The following is a 20,587-nucleotide window of genomic DNA, read 5'->3' on the forward strand; positions in this document are numbered from 1 at the left end:
ACAGCCGTGTGTGTCAGATCGCTGTGGGATTTGGCAGAGACGTGGACCGCTTGCAGGTGAGGAGTCAAAGGGAAATCCCTGTGGGATTCTGCCCCGCAACTTCTCCCCTGCCCCTGACTTTCTCCACACACCTGACAGGCGGGGAGGTTGCCCGTGGGTTCTCTCCGTTGAGCACACCCCGAGCGCCCTGGTTTTCTTCCTTAGTTCCGTTTTTGTCGGGAAAGGCCGGCGATTTCCTCTGCACTGGGAAGGGTTTGGTTAACCTGCAGCGGCTCTCAACGCTCACCTCCCGCTGTAACCAGGAATGAACAAACCCTAAGCCTTAAGTGTGCGGAGGCCCAAGGACAGTGTCTGCTCCCTAATGACTGCAGCGACACCAGAAAAATATACAACCAGGTCAAAGGCCTTTTAAAAAACTGGGGGCCCTGGGGCGCCAGGTTGGCTCCGGAGGTGGAGCTCAGACTCCTGATTTCAGGGAAGGATCTCAGATTCCACGTGGCTCTGTGTCTACTTTCTCCCTCTCCCTCTGCCCATGTAACGCTTGCTCTCTCTCTCTCTTTAAAATAAATAAATCATTAAAAAAAAAAAAAAAGTTGGGGGCCCTGGAGCACCTGGCTGGCTCAGCTGGACCAGCATGAAGTCTCTGGGCGCCTGAGCTCGAGCCCCATGTTGAGCAAAGCTTACTTTTTTTTTTTTTTTAAACTGGGGGCCCTTGGACTGCTGATGAGTGACTGAGCCTCTGCTGTGTCACCTACTCATTGACTGCGCTGCCGAACGGGACAGTCATCCAGCAGATATCTGCAGACTGACGTCCTAACGCGGCTGTTGGCGACACAGTTACGGACAAGGGGTGGATTCTGCAAGGCCTGCGGAAGTTAGAGCCCCACGCATTTTACAGGGAAGGATGCCGCCCGGCGACGCTGTCCCTGCACACACGCGTTCTTTCCGACGGCTCGACTAAGCCGCCATCCAGGGACCCAGCCGCGGGGAGCTGGTGGGGGGCCAGCGCGGCGGGGAGATGGCTTTGCGCCGCCGGGCCCCGCCCCCGGACCGCGAAGGAACGTTCCCGGAACGGCCGCCAGAGGGCGCGCGCGGCGCGCCGACCTGGAGCTTCGCGCTTTGTCCCACCGCGCGGCCCGTCGCCCGGCGCCGCGGCGGGAAATACGACGCGCTCCTCCCGGCCACCGCCTCCTTCTGCTCTCGCGCGCCTGCTGGGGTCTGCCCTGCTGTGATGGAGGAGGAGGAAGACGGAGCGGCCGAGGAGCAGCAGCGATTCTCCTACCAACAGGTACGGGAAAGTCGGGTCCCCGCCGGGCTGGGGGAGGACGGCGTCGAGCTTCCGGAGAGGGAAAGCCCCGGAAGCCTCCGCCGCGCGCTCCTGGGGGCGCGTTCCCGGGGGCGGAGCGCGCGCTCCGGCCGCCTGCGCTTGCGCCAGCTGGGCTGCCGCGGGGGTTGCTGGGAGGCGGTCTCCAGGGCAACGCGGGTTGGAGTCGGGCGGAGGGGAGCCGCCTTCTGGCTGGGACAGCCGGTCGGCCTTCTCAAGACCGGGCCGTGGTGAGCATAGGGTGTGCGCCCCGAAAGGGGATCCCGGCGAAGCCCTCCGCGCGGGGCCCGGCTCGTCGCCGCCGGGACGTGCGCGCTCCGACCTGCAGACGCGGGGACGGCGTGCGAGCCCGATGGCCGGCCGGCTCCTTCCCGCGTGGGTCCCAGCCCCGGCCCCGCAGCCCGAGCGGCGCGCGGCTCTGCCCCGGCCCGGCCGGCCCGTCCGCAGAAGCCGAGCGACCGGACCCTCCTCCCAGGGCGGTTGCGGGCAGCGCCGGGAACCAGCGCCCGGCGCGGAGGCCCGAGACCGAACCGCAACGCCCTGAGGAGGTAAAAAGCAAGAACCAGGGCGGCCGCCCCGAAGAGGGTGAACTGAAGAGCCGGGAATGAGCTCAGTGCCCGGGAGCTGTTTGCGCACCGGCTGCCTTTCTCTCGGGAAGCGCACGGTTGCGGGGAAAGTTGCGGGACTAGTGCACGCAGCAGCCGCGTGCCTCGAACCCGGAGTCACCCGTTGCTAGCGCTTGGCTGCATTCACTCCTTTGCTCTTTTTTTCTGAGTCACTGGCGATTTCACTGCGGGTATCTTCACACTTTCCCGTTAAGTTTTCGTACCTTCGTACGCCTCGCCCAGTGACGGGGTGTGCACTTCCGTCCGTGACCTCCAGTACCACACTCAGGCAGTTCACTGTTGGGAAAATCCTCTTGCCCGACGTTCTGTCCGTTCGCACAGTTCCCCAGTTGTCCCGAAGCTGTTTCTCCTACTGGTCTTTTTCCTCTCATCCAGCATCCAGTCAAGGGGCATAACTTGAATTTAGTCATCCTGTCTCTTTGATCTTCCCTGGAACGGTTCTCCTCCACCTTCTCCGTCTTTTCCTGACGTGGACGGTTTTGAAGAGCCCACTGGTGGCAAAGGTGTCCCGGGAGATCAGCTCTGAGAGCTGGGCTGTCTTCTCCAGTTTTGTATTCTCAGACCCTAGTCCAGAGTCTGGCCTCCCGTGGACAGTCGGTGCTCGCTGAAGAAATGAGTAAGGCTGCAGAGATGGGCCGAGCAGGCTGCCGCTCATTCCTCCGCTGTTGCGCTGGGTGGACAGGAGGGAACGAAACTGTCAGGGTCCTGCCCTTGAGCCATTCAGGATCTAGGGGTTCAGCCTTGAAGTGCAGGGTTGTCTGCATCACTGAAGAAGGCACTTGGCCTGGTCCAGGAACATGCAGAAGGAGGAGGGACAGAAAACTTCTGGAACATTCAGAAGGCTCCCTGTCCTGTTCCTGTAATGACACCCCCACCTGTACATAAAAAAGATGACCAGGGAGGCTTTTTATCCCTCCCAGGGTGATGGCCTCTTTGTCTTCTCCTACCATAGGCCTCAACTTACCTTTTGACATCTGAAACTAAGAAAGGTCATTGCCCTTGCTTATCTCTCTGGCCTTTCCCCGGGGGTCCTGGACCCGTGTTTCTGCAGTTCCTCCTCCTCCGGTCTCAGCTGTGAACACGTGCTAGTAGAATTTATGCTGTTGGGGTTCAGCTGCCCCCCCTGTCCAGTTCAGTTCTGTCTCTAGCATAGAGGAGGAGCACATCCAGGGGCACAGTAAGTTTGTTGACAGCAGACTGAGATCTTGGCCTGGCTTTGTTTTGCTTCTTTGCTCTTCTGCAAGGGAAAGCTCTGTTCTTGAGTATCTAAAAGGGTTGCTAAGGAACAGTGAGGGTCCTGGTAAGGAACTGGGAAGGCTAGCAAGTTAACAAATCAAAAGAAGGTAGGAGGTGTCCTCATAGGCCTTTCTCAGCATGGTCCTGAGTGTTTGTCCTTTGTCGCATGCGGGCCTGAGGCTGGCAGAGACGCAGCAGAGGGGTGGGATCCTTTCGCATTTCACTACAGTAACTCTTGTCTGGTTTTTCATTGTTTCCGAAACACCTAGCATATGCCTTTGCTCAGTAGGAAAGGGTGCGTGTTTGTGGAATATCTGGGTGAAATCATGCAGATATTTTGCAAGTGCGAGTCTCACTTTTCTCCCCGCTGACCTGCCATTGTAATTCCTTATCTTTACTTGACCTAAATCATAACCATTAGCAAGGAAGTAATGTTTCTCCAAGTCACACTCCAGAGGGCCTCACTAATTTATTAGTACACTCGAAAAGTCACGCAGCCATTATGGAAAGTGCTGAAGGAATTAGGCTGAGCAGACCCTCTCCTCCGTCTTAATTTTCAGAGACGCGGAGAGCTCTTATCTGCAACCTCACCCATGAAGTATTTTGCTTTTTTGCTTCAGAGGCTGAAAGCAGCCGTCCACTACACTGTTGGTTGTCTCTGCGAGGAGGTCGCATCAGACAGAGAGATGCCTTTCAGCAAACAAACCATCGCAGCGATCTCGGAGCTGACCTTCCGCCAGTGCGGTATGAAGCCAGGGCCTTCTTCTCTGTGGATAGAAATCCCCCAAGTAGCTTTGCCCGGGAAAAACGTGTGGCTGGTCCTACCAACAGGTGGAGAACATTACCGTTGGGTACTATTCATGAAACATTCCTTTTCTTGGCTGTAAGATTCAGATGTTTTATGAAAACATCTACTTCTGATACCTAACCACTGGGCATGAATCCTTTTATTTCTTCTGTTTTAAAGTACCTGGAACATTAGTGTAATAGACATTGTAATAGACATGACATTGTAATAGACAATGTAATAGACATTACATTTTTATCTCATCGTTTTATAACATTTTTATATCGCCCATGCCATGTTCATAAGACAGCTGAGCTTATGGCATTGGTATCTGCCCAACATCCAGGGAAATGAATGTCCTCTCAAGCCTTAACTTGTAGCAAAATTTAAAGCTAAGGACTAGTTTCATGGAAGGAGAGGTGTGGCCACAATGACCACAATTATGACAAGGAGGTCATAATGAATAAAATACACAAACCAGGCTAAAGGCTCCCAAGATAGAAAAAGTCAAAACCAGTGAAAAGCTCCTGTCCAGGGATGGGGTGACCCGAAGTGCCTCCTCCCGCCGCAGAAGAGGCTCGATGCATTAGTCACTGTGTTGTGGGAGCTGAGGTTGCACTTTGCCACCTTCCGAAATAAGATTGACATGAAGATCGCTAAAGTACTTCTTTTTCTCTTTCAGAAACTTTTGCCAAAGACCTTGAAATGTTTGCAAGGTGGGTAGAGAGCTTACGTGTCTGATGCCATGTGTGGTGACGTCCTATTCACTCTCTCCATCTGCTGGTGCATTTCAGGAGAGCTTTCAGATTTTGTGTGTGTGTGTGTGTGTGTGTGGATTTATTGGAAGCTCATCCCTCATCGTGATTCTGCAAGAATAGAACATCTGTTTTAATCACATTCATTCAGACTTGATTTGGCATTTTTGTTTTTAAAATCTCTTCTGAGTACTTTTTGTCAAAGAAGCAGAGTTGTTCAGTTCCCGGTTTAAAGGGAACAAAGAGGGGCGCCTGGGTGGCTCAGTGGGTTGAAGCCTCTGCCTTCGGCTCAGGTCGTGATCCCAGGGTCCTGGGATCAGGCCCGCATGGGGCTCTCTGCTTGGCAGGGAGCCTGCTTCCTCCTCTCTTTCTGCCTGCCTCTCCGCCTACTTGTGATCTCTCTCTGTCAAATAAATAAGTAAATAAATAAATAAATAAATAAAAGGAACAAAGAACAGCTCTAGGGGTAGGAGCGCGCAGGGTGTGTGTGTCCCGCAGGGCGCCGTGTGCCTGCTGTGGCAGCGCCCAGCACCCAGCACCCAGCCGCCGGCACCCAGCGCCTGCTGCGCTCAGCCTCAGGTTCGCGGCGTCTGTCACCAAAGAGACACATTCCTTGAGAAGTGGGTGACTTGCTTTTAGTGGGGAACCTTGAGCTTTTACATGTGATTTATGCTCGTCTCTTCAATTAGTATCTCAGGTAATTGAAAACAATCGCAACGAACTGCTTTTACGGAGCAGTTTGAGTGACGGGGGCCGCGAAGGGCTAACGCTTTCCAATTTGCTCCCACCTCTGAGGCGGTGCCAGCCTCTCCCGCAGCCCAAGCTTTCACCTTGCTCCTCTCAGCACTTTGTTGCTGGGGTGAGTGTTTTGAGTGAATTAAAGCAGTAGGGTCTCAGGGCAGGCTCTAAATCTTTCCTGTCCCTGTGTATAGGAATCCCTAAAAACCGCTCAGCATCGCCAACTTGGCCAAAAGGGGTGAGATAACATTACGGGATACTAACAGCGCCTGCCATTTCTTCGTTGTAAATTCAGGTGGTGGCTCCTTACGCGACGCCTGTTACCTCCCCCACCGTGTCCCCTGCGATCACAATGTGTCACCCCTCTTTCCAAGTCGTTCCTTTTTTCGGAAAATACAAATTCTGTTTATTACAAAGGGTGGCACAGAAATGAAATATGTAAGCTCGTGATTATTTGGTTTGAACATAGTTGATCAGCACCAAGCTGGGTTTCTACATCTCAGCACCGCTGGCATTTTGGCCTGGCTCATTCCGGGTTGTGGTGGGGCCTGTCCTGCGCATTGGAGTGCGTTTCTGGGCCTCTCCGGCCTCTCCCTGGTAGATGCCAGCAGGAAGCCCCCAGTCACGACTTTACCTGCCTTTTCTGTGTTTGCTGTGGGAAAAGACAACGAGTGTTTTTAGATGCTTCGGTAAAAAATACTAGAAATAAGAATGGAATTGGAGTGGCGTTTCCGTAGTGTAGTGGTTATCACGTTCGCCTCACACTAGAAATAAGAATGGAATTGGAAATATTTAGCATTATAATACATTGAGCTTTCAGGACTGGGTGTTTTATGATTGCATAAAGAGGTTGATTTTCTTTTGCTGGCTGCTTGGTGGGTGGGGGCAGAGGGGTGTGTGTCACTTGGACTGTAAGCTAGGAAGGGCATCACCTAAGTCAGGGGATCTGTGTAAGGATGCTGCTGGTGCTGTTGCCGAAGTGGGAGAGGGAGAGGCTTACTAAGAGATGCCTCCCCTCTGTGTCCTCCAGAGCTGCCCCTGCTCCCCCTGCCCTCTGAACCCTGAGTCAACACAACTGGGGATTTTCTTTGAAGACTTGTCCTTTGTCTATTTTCATAATACTTCAGTTTGCTGCCATATAAAAAAAAAAAAATCCTGTTTTAAAGTTTATCACAAGGTGGGGGTAAGGGAGCTCCTGGTGGCCCAGTCCGTTAAGCATCTGCCTTTGGCTCAGGGCCTGATCCTGGGGTCCTGGGCTCGAGCCCCGTATCGGGCTCCCTGCTCAGTAGGCGCAGTCTGCTTCTCCCTCTGCCTCTCCTCGCTGCTCATGCTCACTGTCTCGCTCGTTCTCTCTCAAATAAATAAATAAAATTTAAAAAAAAATTAAGTATATCATGGAATAGAATTGATATTCCCAGAAGGTAAGCTTTGTTTATCCTGTGGCTTTGTGTTTTCCCCAAGGCCACTGTCTTCTAGAACTGTGAGTCCTGCAAGGAGTCTGAAGTGCTGTTTCAGGCAGCTGTGTATTAAATGCTCTTTGTAAGCTGGCTGGGGAGCGAATGGGGATTTATAACATTGTTTCCATGAGGAAAGGGGTTTGAATTTGATACAGTTCACCTGTAAACTATGGAAAATCATTTCCCAATTTAAGTTGCGAATTTCCTTTACTTGGCTTTGAAATCTCCAGTCACCTGATACCGTTAACGGGTTAAAGATGTCACATTTTGAAGAAGATAGATATGAGACAGTAAATAGATTCTAGGAACATTTTGGGAATAGTCTTTAAAACCTGTGTTGCTAAAAGTGTTACATGAAAAACTGCTTTGTAATTTTCCCCCTGGGTAATTTTCTGGAGTCAGTGGTTTGATTTAGAGAGTGTCTGATGTGCAGGCCGCTCTGTTTAGGCAGGCGCTGGCATTAAAGCGGGGTGCAGAGCTGGCACATACCAAGCTGAGTAGCGGAGAGGCTCAGCCTTGTGGTTTCCCAAACACTTCCTTGCGAACAGATCAACGAACCTTACTCTGCAAACAGGTCACTATGCTGCTTCCTCCTGCTTGTTCCTTTTGTGGCACTTTGCGAAGAATGTGAAAACCAGTAGAGCGGCCCGAGCGTGTGTCTGGGGATCACGCTGTGTCCGTGGCACCTAACCGCCCCCTCCTCCTCCCGGTATGTCTGTGGCCTGGCACCCTGCTTTGTGGCGGCTCTGATCTCCCCTCTGACTGTTCCCCTTCTCTGCTGGGCCTTGCGGATGGCTAATTAGAAGTTGTCTCCTGCAGTGGAATCTGTCTCCACGGGCAGATGCTGTCAGTCGTGAGGCGAGGACACGGCCACCTGCACATTTAGTGGGATGTGATGGTTTAGTTGAGCCAAATTATGGAGTGTAATTTCTGTAGTTTTATCTTTTTTTTTTTTTTTTTTAAGATTTTATTTATTTATTTGACAGAGAGATCACAAGTAGGCAGAGAGGCAGGCAGAGAGAGAGAGGAGGAAGCAGGCTCCCCGCTGAGCGGAGAGCCCGATGCGGGGCTCGATCCCAGGACCCTGAGATCATGACCTGAGCCGAAGGCAGCGGCTCAACCCACTGAGCCACCCAGGCGCCCCTGTAGTTTTATCTTTAACGGAAGAAATAGTCAGGAGGACTGTGTTGGCCAGTCTACCGGTTATTGAGGTTATGAAGATGCCTACTTATTCCTGTGAGCAAAGTTTCTACTTACTTTTGGCGGAAGTAAGAAATGGTGTAATTAGGGGCGCCTGCCTGGCTCAGGTCATGATCCTGGAGTCCTGGGATTGAGTCCCATGTCAGTGTCCCTGCTCGGCGGGGAGTCTGCTTCTCTCTCTCCCTCTGCCCCTTCCCCCTGCTCATGCTCTCTCATCCTCTCTCTCAAGTGAATAAATAAAAATCTTTAAAAAATGGTGTAATTAGAGCAATAAATTATTCACTAGAGCTTATTATCTGAAATTACCTTTTAAAGCAAAGTTAAGAGGCCCGGAATGAGAATTCGAGTCCGAGTTGTGAGCAAGACACCATCCCCAGTTGAAAGGACGTTCTTCGTTCTAGCTCGGCTGTGTCTTGCTGGGAGGTGTGGTGTGGGGGGGATGTTTGCCTGAGCTGCTTCCTGTCATTCAGCCCTCGGAGAAGAGCTTTGGGGTCTTGGGATCTTTGTTCTTCTGCTTCACATCGGTTTAAGCAGAGGCGATCTTTGTGCCGTGAGGTATGGTGCCACTTTCTCTTTCCACTAAAGGTGTGCGCAGACGTGCTGCGTGCGCTTCCTGCGGTGTTCCGTGTGGCCGCTGTGCCCAAGCAAGTGCCCACTCGCGCCCCCGTGGCCTCGGGTGGCGGACGACAGATGGGCTGCTGCTTCCTTGGTCTCTTTATTTAATTAGTGTCTTGGCGAAGTCACTCTACTCATTTTTATGTCATTGTTGCTTAATGAATTTAATCTAAAAAGATGAGCTACTTAGAGATCCTTGCTAGTTTGGAGTCTGACCATGAACTTTTGGGTTTCATCAAAACTCGAAGTGATACTAAACATTTGGGTGAATTGTTTCTGCCCTTTCTACAGACATGCGAAAAGAAGCACAATTAACACCGAAGATGTGAAGCTCTTAGCCAGGAGGAGTAATTCACTGGTGAGAGATGAATTTCTTTCCTCACTCCCCTTTCCCATCAGAATACATTATTCCCAATTAATCACTTCCAGCCATGAAGCGATTCCCCGGGGCACCTTGCATTAAAAACGAGAGACGGTTGAACCATTCAGACCCGCCCGCAATTTATAGTCTCTCTTTCATTATGATGGATCTTGCTAAGCCAATTTGAAATTTTCTAATCAGCACTCTCTAGATTTCATAATTTGCCTTTTTCGTAATATCTCAAAACTTTGGCCCTGTGTTTCATTTAGCGCACGGTGTCAGAGACAGGCCACAGGCTAGAGCGTGTGGGAGAGTTGTGCTGCGTCGCCCACAGCTCTGATGGCTGGGTATGGAAGGAAGGTCCGCACAGCCAGAATGGACAGAAAACTGAGCAGGTTTCTATCTCCCCAGAGAAATCTAGACGTCGTCTTGGCCACACCCTCATTTTCCAGCTGATGCTGTGATCATCCCTGGCCAGTGGCCGCGACCCGGGCCAGACCCAGGGCAGCTGAGGTTTTCTGACTTTGTCTAATCCTGGCAGTGAGGATCCGTTCCCTTCCCCGTCATGAGCGCGCCGCCAGGGCAAACCTTTGTCTCTCCTCTGCTTCCATCTGCGGTGCCCAGAATAGGGCCTGGCATACAGCAGGAGCTCAATCAGTAGTTGCGTAACAGTTGACAGTTTACAGGGGGCTTTTGTAGGTATTATTTTACATGTATTATTTAAACCTCATAACCACCCCCTGAGGACTTTTCATAACACAATTTATTAGCCCAATTTTGTGGAGTTCCAGAACCTTGCAGAGCTAAACACGGAGCTCTCGGGTGGGTAGCCGAACCCAGACGGTCTAGCCCGGAATCTGGTGCTGCTTCCATTGGGCTCTTTTTCCTAATACCCTGTCTCCAAAGTAGAAGTCAAGGTTAAGGGTGATGTGATTTCTAAGGAAAACAGCTAAGGTGGCAGGCGGTGCTGTGTGTCCTCAGGGAAGATACTTCACTCTCTGCAGCCGTTCTGTGTGGGTCACGGCTGGTAGCTGGCCAGCTTCGGCGAGCCGGGTCTGCCTTTTGCAAAGGAATGTGCAGTGCCAGTCATCTTAGAATATTAGCTGGGAAGTTACCTGTGTGTTGGACATATGTTTACTTCCAAATACTGTTTCTATTTTGGGCTTTTAATTTTTTTTTTTTCATGACAGAGTTGTGGAGTTGGTAAAATTTACATAGTTTCGTAAAATTCTCCCCGATGATCGGGACTGGAGTATTTCCCTCCAGCTGCTCCGCGATGCTAGCTGAATGTGCTGAGCGGGTGTGGATGGTCCTGGGGCTTGGCAGTATACGTAGGCCTGGCGTGCCTTCTGCTCGCCCCACATTTTAACTCTTCCGGGCACTCGAGGAGCTCCTGCCTGTTGGGTAGCAGCGTGGGCAGCCGTCCCTTGATGTCTGGAGTTGACTGCTTCTTCCAGAAACAAATTGGAAGTTCTGTTTCACTCTGAGGAATGTAACCCAGGGTTTTCCACCCGAATTCTTTGGATGGGGGCGGTTAGGAGGGGTGAGACTCCCTTCCCCTCTCCTAGGCTTATACAGTGGCTTCACAACCAGCCAAAATGTAATTCTTTAATTTTTTTTTTTTTTTTTTTGGCAGCTAAAATACATCACAGAGAAAAACGAAGAGCTCACTCAGTTTAACACAGAACAAAAACCGAAGAAGAAGAAGAAGCTAGAGGATGACAACACCAAGTCAGTGGCTGCGGCCGCGGCTGCCGGCAAGGACAATTCTTGACCCTGTGGCCACCGGCAGCCGCGGCCTCCAGCAGGGGGTGCAGCAGGGAGCAGCGCTGCCACAAAGGGATTTTCTTTCGAAGGGATCAGTAGAGATTAAAATAAAAGGCTAAGAGGCTTGCTGGGCTGGTTCTCTGAGTCATTGGCTGCAAAAGCTAGTGTCCAAGTGGGAGACGCTCGAGCGGAAGGCTCCGTGTGTCCCCCCCGTGCCAGCACAGGGGCCCAAGTGGTCACTGGCGTCGTTCATCAAGTGGTGGCCACAGTGCCATGTGCTCGACTTTTTCAAGCAAACATCTTCTTTATTCTTTATTCAAACTTATCCTTAAAGCTGTTTTGTTAGTTCCATCGCTCGCCGGTGTGGTTTTTAAGCCTGCATCACGTGTGACCAGGAGGTAAATGGGACTTTCCCAGGTGCACGTTTGGAAAATGTCCTTTTTTTTTTTTTTAAAGATTTTATTTTTTATTTGACAGACAGAGATCACAAGCAGGCAGAGAGGTAGGCAGAGAGAGAGAGGAGGAAGCAGGCTCCCTGCCGAGCAGAGAGCCCGATGCGGGACTCGATCCCAGGACCCTGAGATCATGACCTGAGCTGAAGGCAGCGGCTTAACCCACTGAGCCACCCAGGCGCCCCGGAAAATGTCCATTTTTAAAGGTGATTTTCTCCAGAAATAGCTTATGCCACTTTTCTCTGGCCACCTTGTAGTTTAACTGTGGTTCTATGGGGCGAAGACTTTGCTTGAGAGGAAAACCTCCATTCGCCAGCACTTCTATGTGTGGGGCTCTGGTTCGATCTGTGAGGGCCGGAGCTTGCAGTCTTGCTGTCTCCTCTGCGAGGTGTCAGGGGCGCCCAGGGCATCCCCGTGCCTGCTGGGGCAGGAGGGATAAGGAACGGGACTGCATTCGGGAGCCTTCTCTGGGCCAGGCTTCCCCGGGCTCCGCATAGCACCTCCGTGCCCCCTCACAGCCTTACGGGGTGGGTCTGATTCTCCCCACTTTACTGATGTGCACACTGAGGTTTGAAGAGGTGGGCACGCTGCCCAGGTCTGCTGACTGGTCGAGACAGTATTCACCCTGGGGGGTGCTCACGCCCAAGGAGGGGGCGAGAGAACAGGACAGATACGGATCAGCAAAAGACACCCCACAACAGTTGGCTCTCGAGGGGACACATAAACTGTGGGCACAGGAGGGCCCTGGACACAAGCTTCATAGTCACACTGTGTCAAGTGTCACACCAGGTGAGAGAAAGGAATCCTAAAGCTTCTGTCCTGAACGTCCTGCTCCCGCCAAGATCCGGATGGTGCAGCTTCCTTGCTGGGTTGGCTCTGTACGTCCGCATCAGGCGACGCGGGCGGCCGGACGCGGCAGACTTGCCGCAGGGCCACAGACAGGGATGGACCTCCGGGCCTCGCGACTCCAGTGGCGGTGTGACTCCCTGTAGCCCTGTCTTCTCATCCGCGAGATAGGGCGTGCGTGACAGAGGGAATGAGGAGGGCCGCTGCTGGGGGTCTCGTTTTGATGGCTTCCATAGCGCTCTGAACTCCGCATCCACGGGACTGGAAGTGGAGAACTCTGGGTGCCATGGGGGTCCCGCGTCTGGTTACAGGGCGGGGGGGAGCGGTTGGGGGGGGGACCCTGGCCCTGGCCTGGGTATGTCGATGAAATTTTCTAGCCAGGTCGGAAACTCGACTTGATGTTCATGTTATCTTTTGGTGTATTTGCACATTTATGTATGATTATGTTTTTGAAGATTTCATTTATTTGAGAGAGAGAGAGCGAGAGAGAGAGCGCGCACATAAGGGGAGGGGAGGGGAGGGAGAGGCGAACTCCCCGAGGAGCTGGGAGCCCGATGGGGGGCTCGATCCCAGCACTCCTGAGATCATGACGTGAGCTGAAGGGAGATGCTTCACCCACTGAGTCCCCCTCATGTCCTGTTTATACTTCAGATGAGAAGGCTTACAACACGTTTTTCATGGCTTGTAGCACAGGAGGGGTCGGACTCTGCGAGGAAGAGCCGACTCCCTTTCCTGGGTTCTCTGAAGCGGCCTCCCCCCGCCCCCATATGCTCCACGTGGGGTTTCGCTCACTCTGGAATGTCCACAGTGATCATTCTGTGTGATTCCGTCTTTGGGGAGAGATGGCAGAACGGACTTAATGGAGGGCCCTGCCTCCGTGGGCTGGCTTCCTGAGTCCTAGAAGCTCCCCTAAACTTGAACCTATTAACCCTTTACCAGGCGATGAACCAGATAAGGAAGTGGGTGTCTCTGGAAGGAATGTGTCCTGGTCACATAGAAGGGGGCAACTTCCGTTTATAATACTTGCTGTCTTCTTGTTAGACCAGTTTTCTTGAAGCACTTGAAATAAAGGGCCGCTGGTGACGTGTTATTACTAAAACTCAGCGGAGTCCGGGAACTGAAAGCCTCCCTTTCTGCACACAGCGGCAGCTGGAATGCGCCGGGAGAGGTCTGCGCGCGCTCAAGCACAGCCGAGGCTTTAAAACCTGTAAGGTCCAGGGGCGCCTGGGTGGCTCAATGGTTTAAGCCTCTGCCGTCAGCTCAGATCATGATCCTAGGATCTTGGGATCGAGCCCCGAATCAGGATCTCTGCTCAGCGGGGAGCCTGCTTCCTCCTCTCGCTCTGCCTACTTGTGATCTCTGTCAAATAAATAAATAAAATCTTTAAATAAAAAATAATAAAACCTGTATGGCACAGAAAGCCTCCACTGGGACATGTTTCTTCCTTTACTGAACTGTGGAATTTCTAAAGAGCCCCTCGGGGTCCTTTAGTCCAGGTTCCCCACCACCTGGGAACTCCGGCAACATTCTCCAGGGACAAGAGCCCTTCTGGTGACAGGACGCTCGCTCTTAGGTTTCTTCTGTACTTAAGAGAAAAATTCCACCCTCAAACTTTCTCGGTTCCATTTGGACCTTTAGAAGGAGCACTCTTGTTTAAAATAATTCAGGACTGAGCTCCTTCTAATCAGAAGTTCCCTTTTGACATCTTTCCAGGAACATGTTCTTGCCTAAAACCTTAGGTTATCAGCTTCCGGAGGGCAGGCTCTGGGCCGGAGAGGTGAGGTTGGGCGCCTTGTGCAGTGTGGGGCTCGCGGCAGGCACCCGGGATACCCGGACCCTGGCGTGTAAGATGTGCTGGTGGAGTAAGTGGGAGCGCTTGGGTTGCTCGGCTCTTGTCGGGGCGAGGGGGGACTCCCACATGGAGAAGGATGGAGAATGTCTTCCTCTTAGCGCTGCCCGATGTCCGTGCCTCTTGTGGGCTCCGCGTGGGCTGGGGTCTTCACAGGCGGGACAGTTGTTGGTCCTCACAACAGCTCTCTGAGGAGGTAAGAAGGTACTGTCTTTTTGTAGCCCCATTTTACAGATAAGGCAACAGGCCACAGAGAGGCCAGGAGCCAAACCTTCAGCCCTCTCCTCGAAGGACCAAGACCAGTGGCCGCTGGCTTAAAGGCAGCCCGTAATGAGAGGGCACGTGGCCTTCCTCCCCCCGTGGCACCCACCCTCCCCGGCACACTCCCATCGCGCTGGAGCCGTGCTTCCGTTCGTGGGCTGTGGGTGCTACCCCCTGGCTAGGGCTCTCCCGGCCCCTCTAGCGTGGGCGGCATGGGTCCTGCGCAGTTCTGTGGATGCGTGCCAGGTGCTCAGAGTGTCCAAGAAGTCCGTCCAGTAAATTCGGCAAGAGGAAGCAGGCTGAGCTGCTGTGAATTTCTCATCTGTAAAATCTCTCCATCTGGGGGGCACCCGGCAGCCTTAGTCAGTAGAGGAAGGGATCCTTGATCTCAGGGTCATGAGTTCAAGCCCCATGCTGGGCATGGAATCTATTGAATTAAAAAAAAATCTCGGGATGCCTGGGTGGCTCAGTTGGTTAAGCAGCTGCCTTCAGCTCAGGTCATGATCCCAGCGTCCTGGGATTGAGTCCCACATCGGGCTCCTTGCTCCACGGGGAGTCTGCTTCTCCCTCTGACTCTGCCTTCCACTCTCCTGTGCTCGCTCTCCCTCTGAAAAATAAATAAAAATCTTAAAAAAAAAAAATCTCAATTTTTAATACCATTTGTGGGAATTTTCTTAGGCAAAAAAACCACATTATTTTTGTATGTAAAGAAAGGACCAAGCAGCCTGCGGTGATGACCCACGACTCCTTGGGCCACCCCCATTTGGCCTAGAGTGGCCACAAGCCTCCGCAGAGCTGGGCTTGAAGATGGAGATTTCCGGGGGGGGGGGGCAGGGGTGTGAACCAGGACTCTGGAAAACTGAGAGGGTCCGTCCGTCTTCACTTTTGGAGAGAGCCGTCCCCTCGGTGGCTTCACTCTTCCACTTGGAACCTGGCCGTGGCTGCTGGCCCGTGTGGCAGGTCTGTGGCCAGTGACTCAGTTTACCAGCTGTCTCAGTTGGATGAAGACGGTCTGCGCATTTGCCTGTGGAATTCTCAAACCGGGGCCAGGGAAGGGGAAGCCCCCGAGGGCGGCGCAGAGGAGGACTCCACGGTCGGGCCTTCCCGGGAGAGCCGGTCAAGTGCAGGGCGTCGAGTCGGAAGTAGCAGGTCCCTCCGGGGCCGGCCCCCGCGCTCCCGCGCTCCGGCACCTGCTGCCCTCGCGTCTGGGTTTGCAGCCTCCCTGCCTGCGTTGGGGAGAACCGCCGGGTGCTCCGAGCACCTCCCTGCACCCCCCCAGGCCCCCTCGTCTCGTAGGCCCACGGCGGATCCCGTCACACCTCACGTGGGCGGAATTTCAGCTCCTCGGCTCCTCAGCCGCCGCTGATTTTCTTTTGTGTGAAATCACTTGGCTTTGTGCTCCGGCTTCCTGCCGCCGGCGCGCGTGGTCGCGAGGAAGCGGGGCCGCGGGGGGCCCGCGCACGTGTCGCCAAGTCAGCAGCTCCGCTCCCAACTGGCGCCACCGTCGGCGGCTTTAATGAAGGGGTTAACTCTGTTCCAAAAGCGCTTTTATGGACTGATGGCTTCGGCAGGTGCGTCACTGCCTGAGTGTGAGGGAAGCGGGGGCACAGGCTTTTGACAGGCACAGAGACCCGAAACACAGCTGCAGGTGGAGCTTAATTAAAATGCCCCCCGCACCCCACCCCTCCACGAGACCCAAGTGCACAAAACACCGACTTCGGGGCTGCCCAAGACGAGCGGCCCCAGAGCTTCGGCCCTCAGAATGCCGCCACCTCTCTGCTTGCTGCTGCTGCTGCTGCTGTCGGGGGCCACAGCCCCGGCGGCCCTGGCCCTGGAAGGTGGCCTCAAGGGACATGACGACCAGGTGAGTAGCGCGACGGGCAGGCGAGCCTGCTTTCTGGGCGGCTCGTTCCTTGGCCTCTTTGGATCGCCCCTGTCTCCAGGGCCGAGTGTGTGTAGGACAGTCAGCAGGCAGGGCTGACCCTTGCGGTGTGCCCTTCAGCTGTCCCCGGGGCCCGGGATGTCCCCTCTTAGACCACGGGTTCTCGTTTACCTTCGGAGGTCCCAGCAACCTGCAGAGAGCTCAGACACTCAAGCGGGAGCCTCCCTGCCGGACCATCTCCATCACGTCATCTTTGAAACGGCCTGCATTATTCACACATGCTTCTAGAATCTTAATTTATAGGTATGGGACTCTTCTCACTGGCTCAGATTCATTGACATCATTACAGTTTCTGTTGTGAGAATTCGTGACTTTGTAAGGTGATTTATTTTTCTCTCTTTTTTCCCCCCCATTTTGAAAAAGTTCCAAGAAAGAGTACATAAAGTTGGCTATTAAAAATGGATTTTTCTCTAAAATTACCAGATGAGTTTCAGACAAGTCATTTATCATCAGGTTACTCCTAGAAGCTTTCTAAGGAATTTGAAAGAGGGGAATATCACGTCTCAATCTGATCTGTCTCAAAGAGTAATTTGTGGACATCCAGGAGTCAGACCGGGCTTGGTGGCGGTCTTGGCGGCGGGGAAGATGATAGATTCCCTGCCCTCTTCTAATGAAGGACCTCGGCCAAGATTATGGGCCAAACAAGCCATTTGTTTTCTTTGAAAATTCTTAACTTTTCCTTCTCTAATTAGAACTATTTCATTAAAGTGTTCTCTTGAGTTCTTCATCCTTTATTTTTTAACTTTCTCATCCTTTAAATGGAAATGTGATTTATTCTTTTGAAACATCTTTTTTTTTTTTTTTTTTTTTAAAGGAAGGAATTATGGATCTTTTAATGCTGGCTGAACCAGATGGTTGATTATTTTTCTTTCCTTTGTTCTCTGCTTCTTTTTAAAAGCATCTGCAGGAAGGGATGGAAATGAAGAAAAACAGCCTCTTGACTTTCCTGTCTGGGTGGTACCAGTGGGTGTCCCAGGCGGGTGCAGCTCCCTTCCCAGGAGGGGGAGTCCGAGAGGCGGCCAAGCGACAGGACATCCCACCCCCTCAGCGGTCACTGCGGGAGAAGACACCCTGCAAGGATTTCTTCTGGAAGACCTTCTCCTCCTGCAAATAAAACTCCACCCCATCGCTCACGCAAAGGAGTGTAACGAACCATCTGAATAAAATGTATTAACAGCTGTGGTCTTTCTTCTACTTCCCGAGTAATATGAAAAGTTTTATTTATTTATTTATATCTTAAAATATTTTATTTTTAGGGGCACCTGGGTGGCTCAGTGGGTTAAAGCCTCTGCCTTCGGCTCAGGTCATGATCCCAGGGTCCTGGGATCGAGCCCCGCATCGGGCTCCCTGCTTTCCTCTCTCTCTCTGTGCCTGCCTCTCTGCCTACTTGTGATCTCTGTCAAAAAAATAAAATAAAAATCTTAAAAAAATGTATTTTATTTTTAGTAATTGCCACACCCAACGTTAGGCTTGAACTCAGAATTCCAAGATCAAGAGTCCTGTGCTCCACTGACTGATCCAGGAAGGCGCTCCCCAAAGTGAACATTTTGATAAAGATTTTCATGTTTTCTGCTGTAGGGGACCCACTGGGCTTTCTTTCCACCTTCGTTATGTGCTTGGAAGGTCTTCCTTTTTCTCCCTTACTTTGATTTAAAACAGCTAAAGGTGACATATTTAGGAATCCAGAATGACATCTTACTCAGTTTGTTTTCATAGAAATTGTCTAATTTAAAAAAATATTTCCCTCATATTAGAGGCAAATTTTTAACATTGTGCTCCAAGGGCAAAATAATTACTTCTTGTATTTCGGCAAAAACCAATTTAAAAACAAATGTCATGCTCTCAAGCATGTTCTCCTGTTCACATACTTAGAAGAAGAGTTCCATTCAAACCAGCTCTGATAAAATACCCACACTGGTTTTCATTAGCAACTTAATTTTAATTTGTTACAGTTCTTTCATGGATCAGAGCTTCTACATTTGCGTCTTGAAGAATGAAGTCTGTTTGTTCCAAGGCCTTATTTCAAACCAAATACACAGCAGGGCTGCTCTCTGGCCTGATTGCCTCAACTTCTAATTCCAGACTATCAGGATCACAGGGTCCAGGCTTTGTTCTGTGACAGATGCATACATGTATTTTTTTAAAAATATATTTATTTATGTAAGACAGAGTGGACACACAAGCAGGGGGAGCGGGAGGCAGAGGGAGAAGCAGGTTCCCCGCAGAGCAGGGAGCCCGAGGCGAGACTTGATCCCAGGACCCCGGGATCATGACCTGAGCTGAAGGCAGACGCTTCACTGACTGAGCCCCCCAGATTCATATATGTATTGATATCGTTACGTGCATAATTGTGACATTTTCCCGATCCTCAATAATTTTCACAGAAGGGACAATGAGTGATGGCTACACAGGAGGGGCGTTTCTTTTTCTGTGATATGAGGCCGAGCAGCTGTCAAGCCGCACGCGGACTGGGATTTGGGGCTGGTCCAGTGAAATGATGGGTGAACAAGTCAGTTTCTAAACCCCCAATCAGGTCTTTATTCTCCCCATAGCCCCAACGTCCTTGCTCGATTCTGTATATCGTTTATGGCTCTTGAATGACAGACTCTAACGGAAACTTCCAGGGTGATGGTATTTAGATGCTAAACTTTGAAGCTACGTGGAGTTACGGGAAGTTTCTGGGGGTCTGATATGAGGAAGCTTGGCAAAGGCTGGCTGGAGGAGCATCGTCATCGTCTTTTCTCTGGACACCAGGGGAGCAGGCGCGGAGGACTGCTGACCGTTCCGTTCTGTTTTCCGCGGCGCTGAGCTCGTGTTCATAATTACGAGCTGAGTAAAGTATAATGTGTTCGAGGAGCCTTAATAGCACCCGCACTTCCAAACACAGCAGCTTTAAGAGACCGGTAATTGGGTCAGTGCCCTGGTGCAGGATGCCAGCCTGAAGGGCCAGCTAACCTTCAGAACTTGGTCTTTTAAGATTTTTCTAGAAGAAATAGCCTGCTCATTGTTTTTCAGTTTCAACTGGGGTCATACATACAGAGTCCTTAGGATTGGGGACTTTTAACTTTGAACTAAGTAATATCTGAAGGATAATGAGGCTATGCTAATGAGACTGGCAGGACATCTGTCAAGTCTAAGCTTACCTTATTTGGTTCCGGGGCTTAATAAAACGTTAACTGGCCGCAACTGCATGGTAGGCTAGATTAATATGCTCATGATGAATATACATTAGGGTGAAATGGGTATATTAGGGCAATTTTCTACCATCAGGTTTCACGTAGACTTTTCTCGAAGTATACCTTTGTGTAGCTCCACATAGACAAGTGTGTAGATGTGGTCGTCGGCACCTGGACAGCTTGTAATTCATTCTTGCGTGCTTCTTTTTTAAAAACTTGTTATTTGAGAGAGAGAAGCACAGATGGGCGGGGGTTAAGGGCAGAGGGGGAGAGAGAGAATCTCAAGCAGACTCCATGCTGTGGGCAGAGCCCAATGCGGGGCTCGATCCCACGACCCTGAGATCATATCATGGGCTGAAATCAAGAGTCACACGTTCAACTGACGGAGCCACCCAGGCGCCCCTCTTGCATTGATTTCTAATATTTGGCACCAGAATGGATCCTTAACTGCTGAGAAAGAATTCAGTGTGACACGAACACTCGACAGAAATCCTTCCTAGTAGCCCTATTTCAGGACTGATGGCAAACCATTCTAGGCTTTAGGAAACTCAGACCAATAGGCTCATGGGAGACACTTAAAAAACTTGATGTAGTAGCACCTGCTGAAGGGATCACCCACATCCTAATACCAGCTTCTTCAGTAGCGCTATGGGTTCCATTTTTAAAAAGTTTATTTCAATAACCTCTACAGCTAGTGTGGGGCTCAAACTCTAGAGATCAAGAGTCGCACCTTATGCCAACTGAGCCAGCCGGGAGCCCCTGGGTTCCATTTTGAATAAATCGGAAGAGGAAGAGTTAGGTAGGTTTTAAAAAGAAGGAAAATTTCAGTTTCTAGACGAGAAAGGAAGAGACAACGGGCAGCTGGGCTGCCATTTCTAGCTTGTCGTAACACTAATAAAAGTAACACTGATTTATCTTTTCCACTTATAATTAGTTAAGGGATCAAAAATACATGTGCTTGTCTTGTTAAAATAATAGTAAACTGGAGGAAAAGCTACATTTTGGTGATAGTTCTTAGACAACTGTTGGGAAATGCTGAGGAAAATCCACTATCTGTCCATTAACCTGTTGGTTCATTTCCTCGTAATTGCAAAGTGTGCTTTTTTTTTTTTTTTTTAAGATTTTATTTATTTATTTGACACACACAGAGAGAGAAATCACAAGCAGACAGAGAGGCAGGCAGAGAGAGAGGGGG

General features: G+C 51.3%; 2 protein-coding genes across 2 annotated transcripts; both read left to right on the top strand.

Moving 5' to 3' along the window:
- The first annotated feature begins 1,003 nt into the window (after positions 1-1,003).
- Positions 1,004-10,992, top strand: CENPS (centromere protein S). The gene is made up of 5 exons (XM_059135607.1): positions 1,004-1,288; positions 3,807-3,930; positions 4,656-4,689; positions 9,030-9,096; positions 10,736-10,992. The coding sequence occupies exons 1-5, from the start codon at positions 1,019-1,021 to the stop codon at positions 10,871-10,873; spliced, it is 633 nt and encodes a 210-aa protein (XP_058991590.1). The 5' UTR covers positions 1,004-1,018; the 3' UTR covers positions 10,874-10,992.
- Positions 10,993-15,515: 4,523 nt separating this feature from the next.
- CORT (cortistatin) lies at positions 15,516-17,479 on the top strand. Its single transcript, XM_059135608.1, has 2 exons — positions 15,516-16,138; positions 17,115-17,479. The coding sequence occupies exons 1-2, from the start codon at positions 16,037-16,039 to the stop codon at positions 17,328-17,330; spliced, it is 318 nt and encodes a 105-aa protein (XP_058991591.1). The 5' UTR covers positions 15,516-16,036; the 3' UTR covers positions 17,331-17,479.
- Positions 17,480-20,587: the final 3,108 nt, after the last annotated feature.

The sequence above is a fragment of the Mustela lutreola genome, chromosome 10, assembly GCF_030435805.1.
Source record: "Mustela lutreola isolate mMusLut2 chromosome 10, mMusLut2.pri, whole genome shotgun sequence".
Lineage (NCBI taxonomy): Eukaryota > Metazoa > Chordata > Mammalia > Carnivora > Mustelidae > Mustela > Mustela lutreola.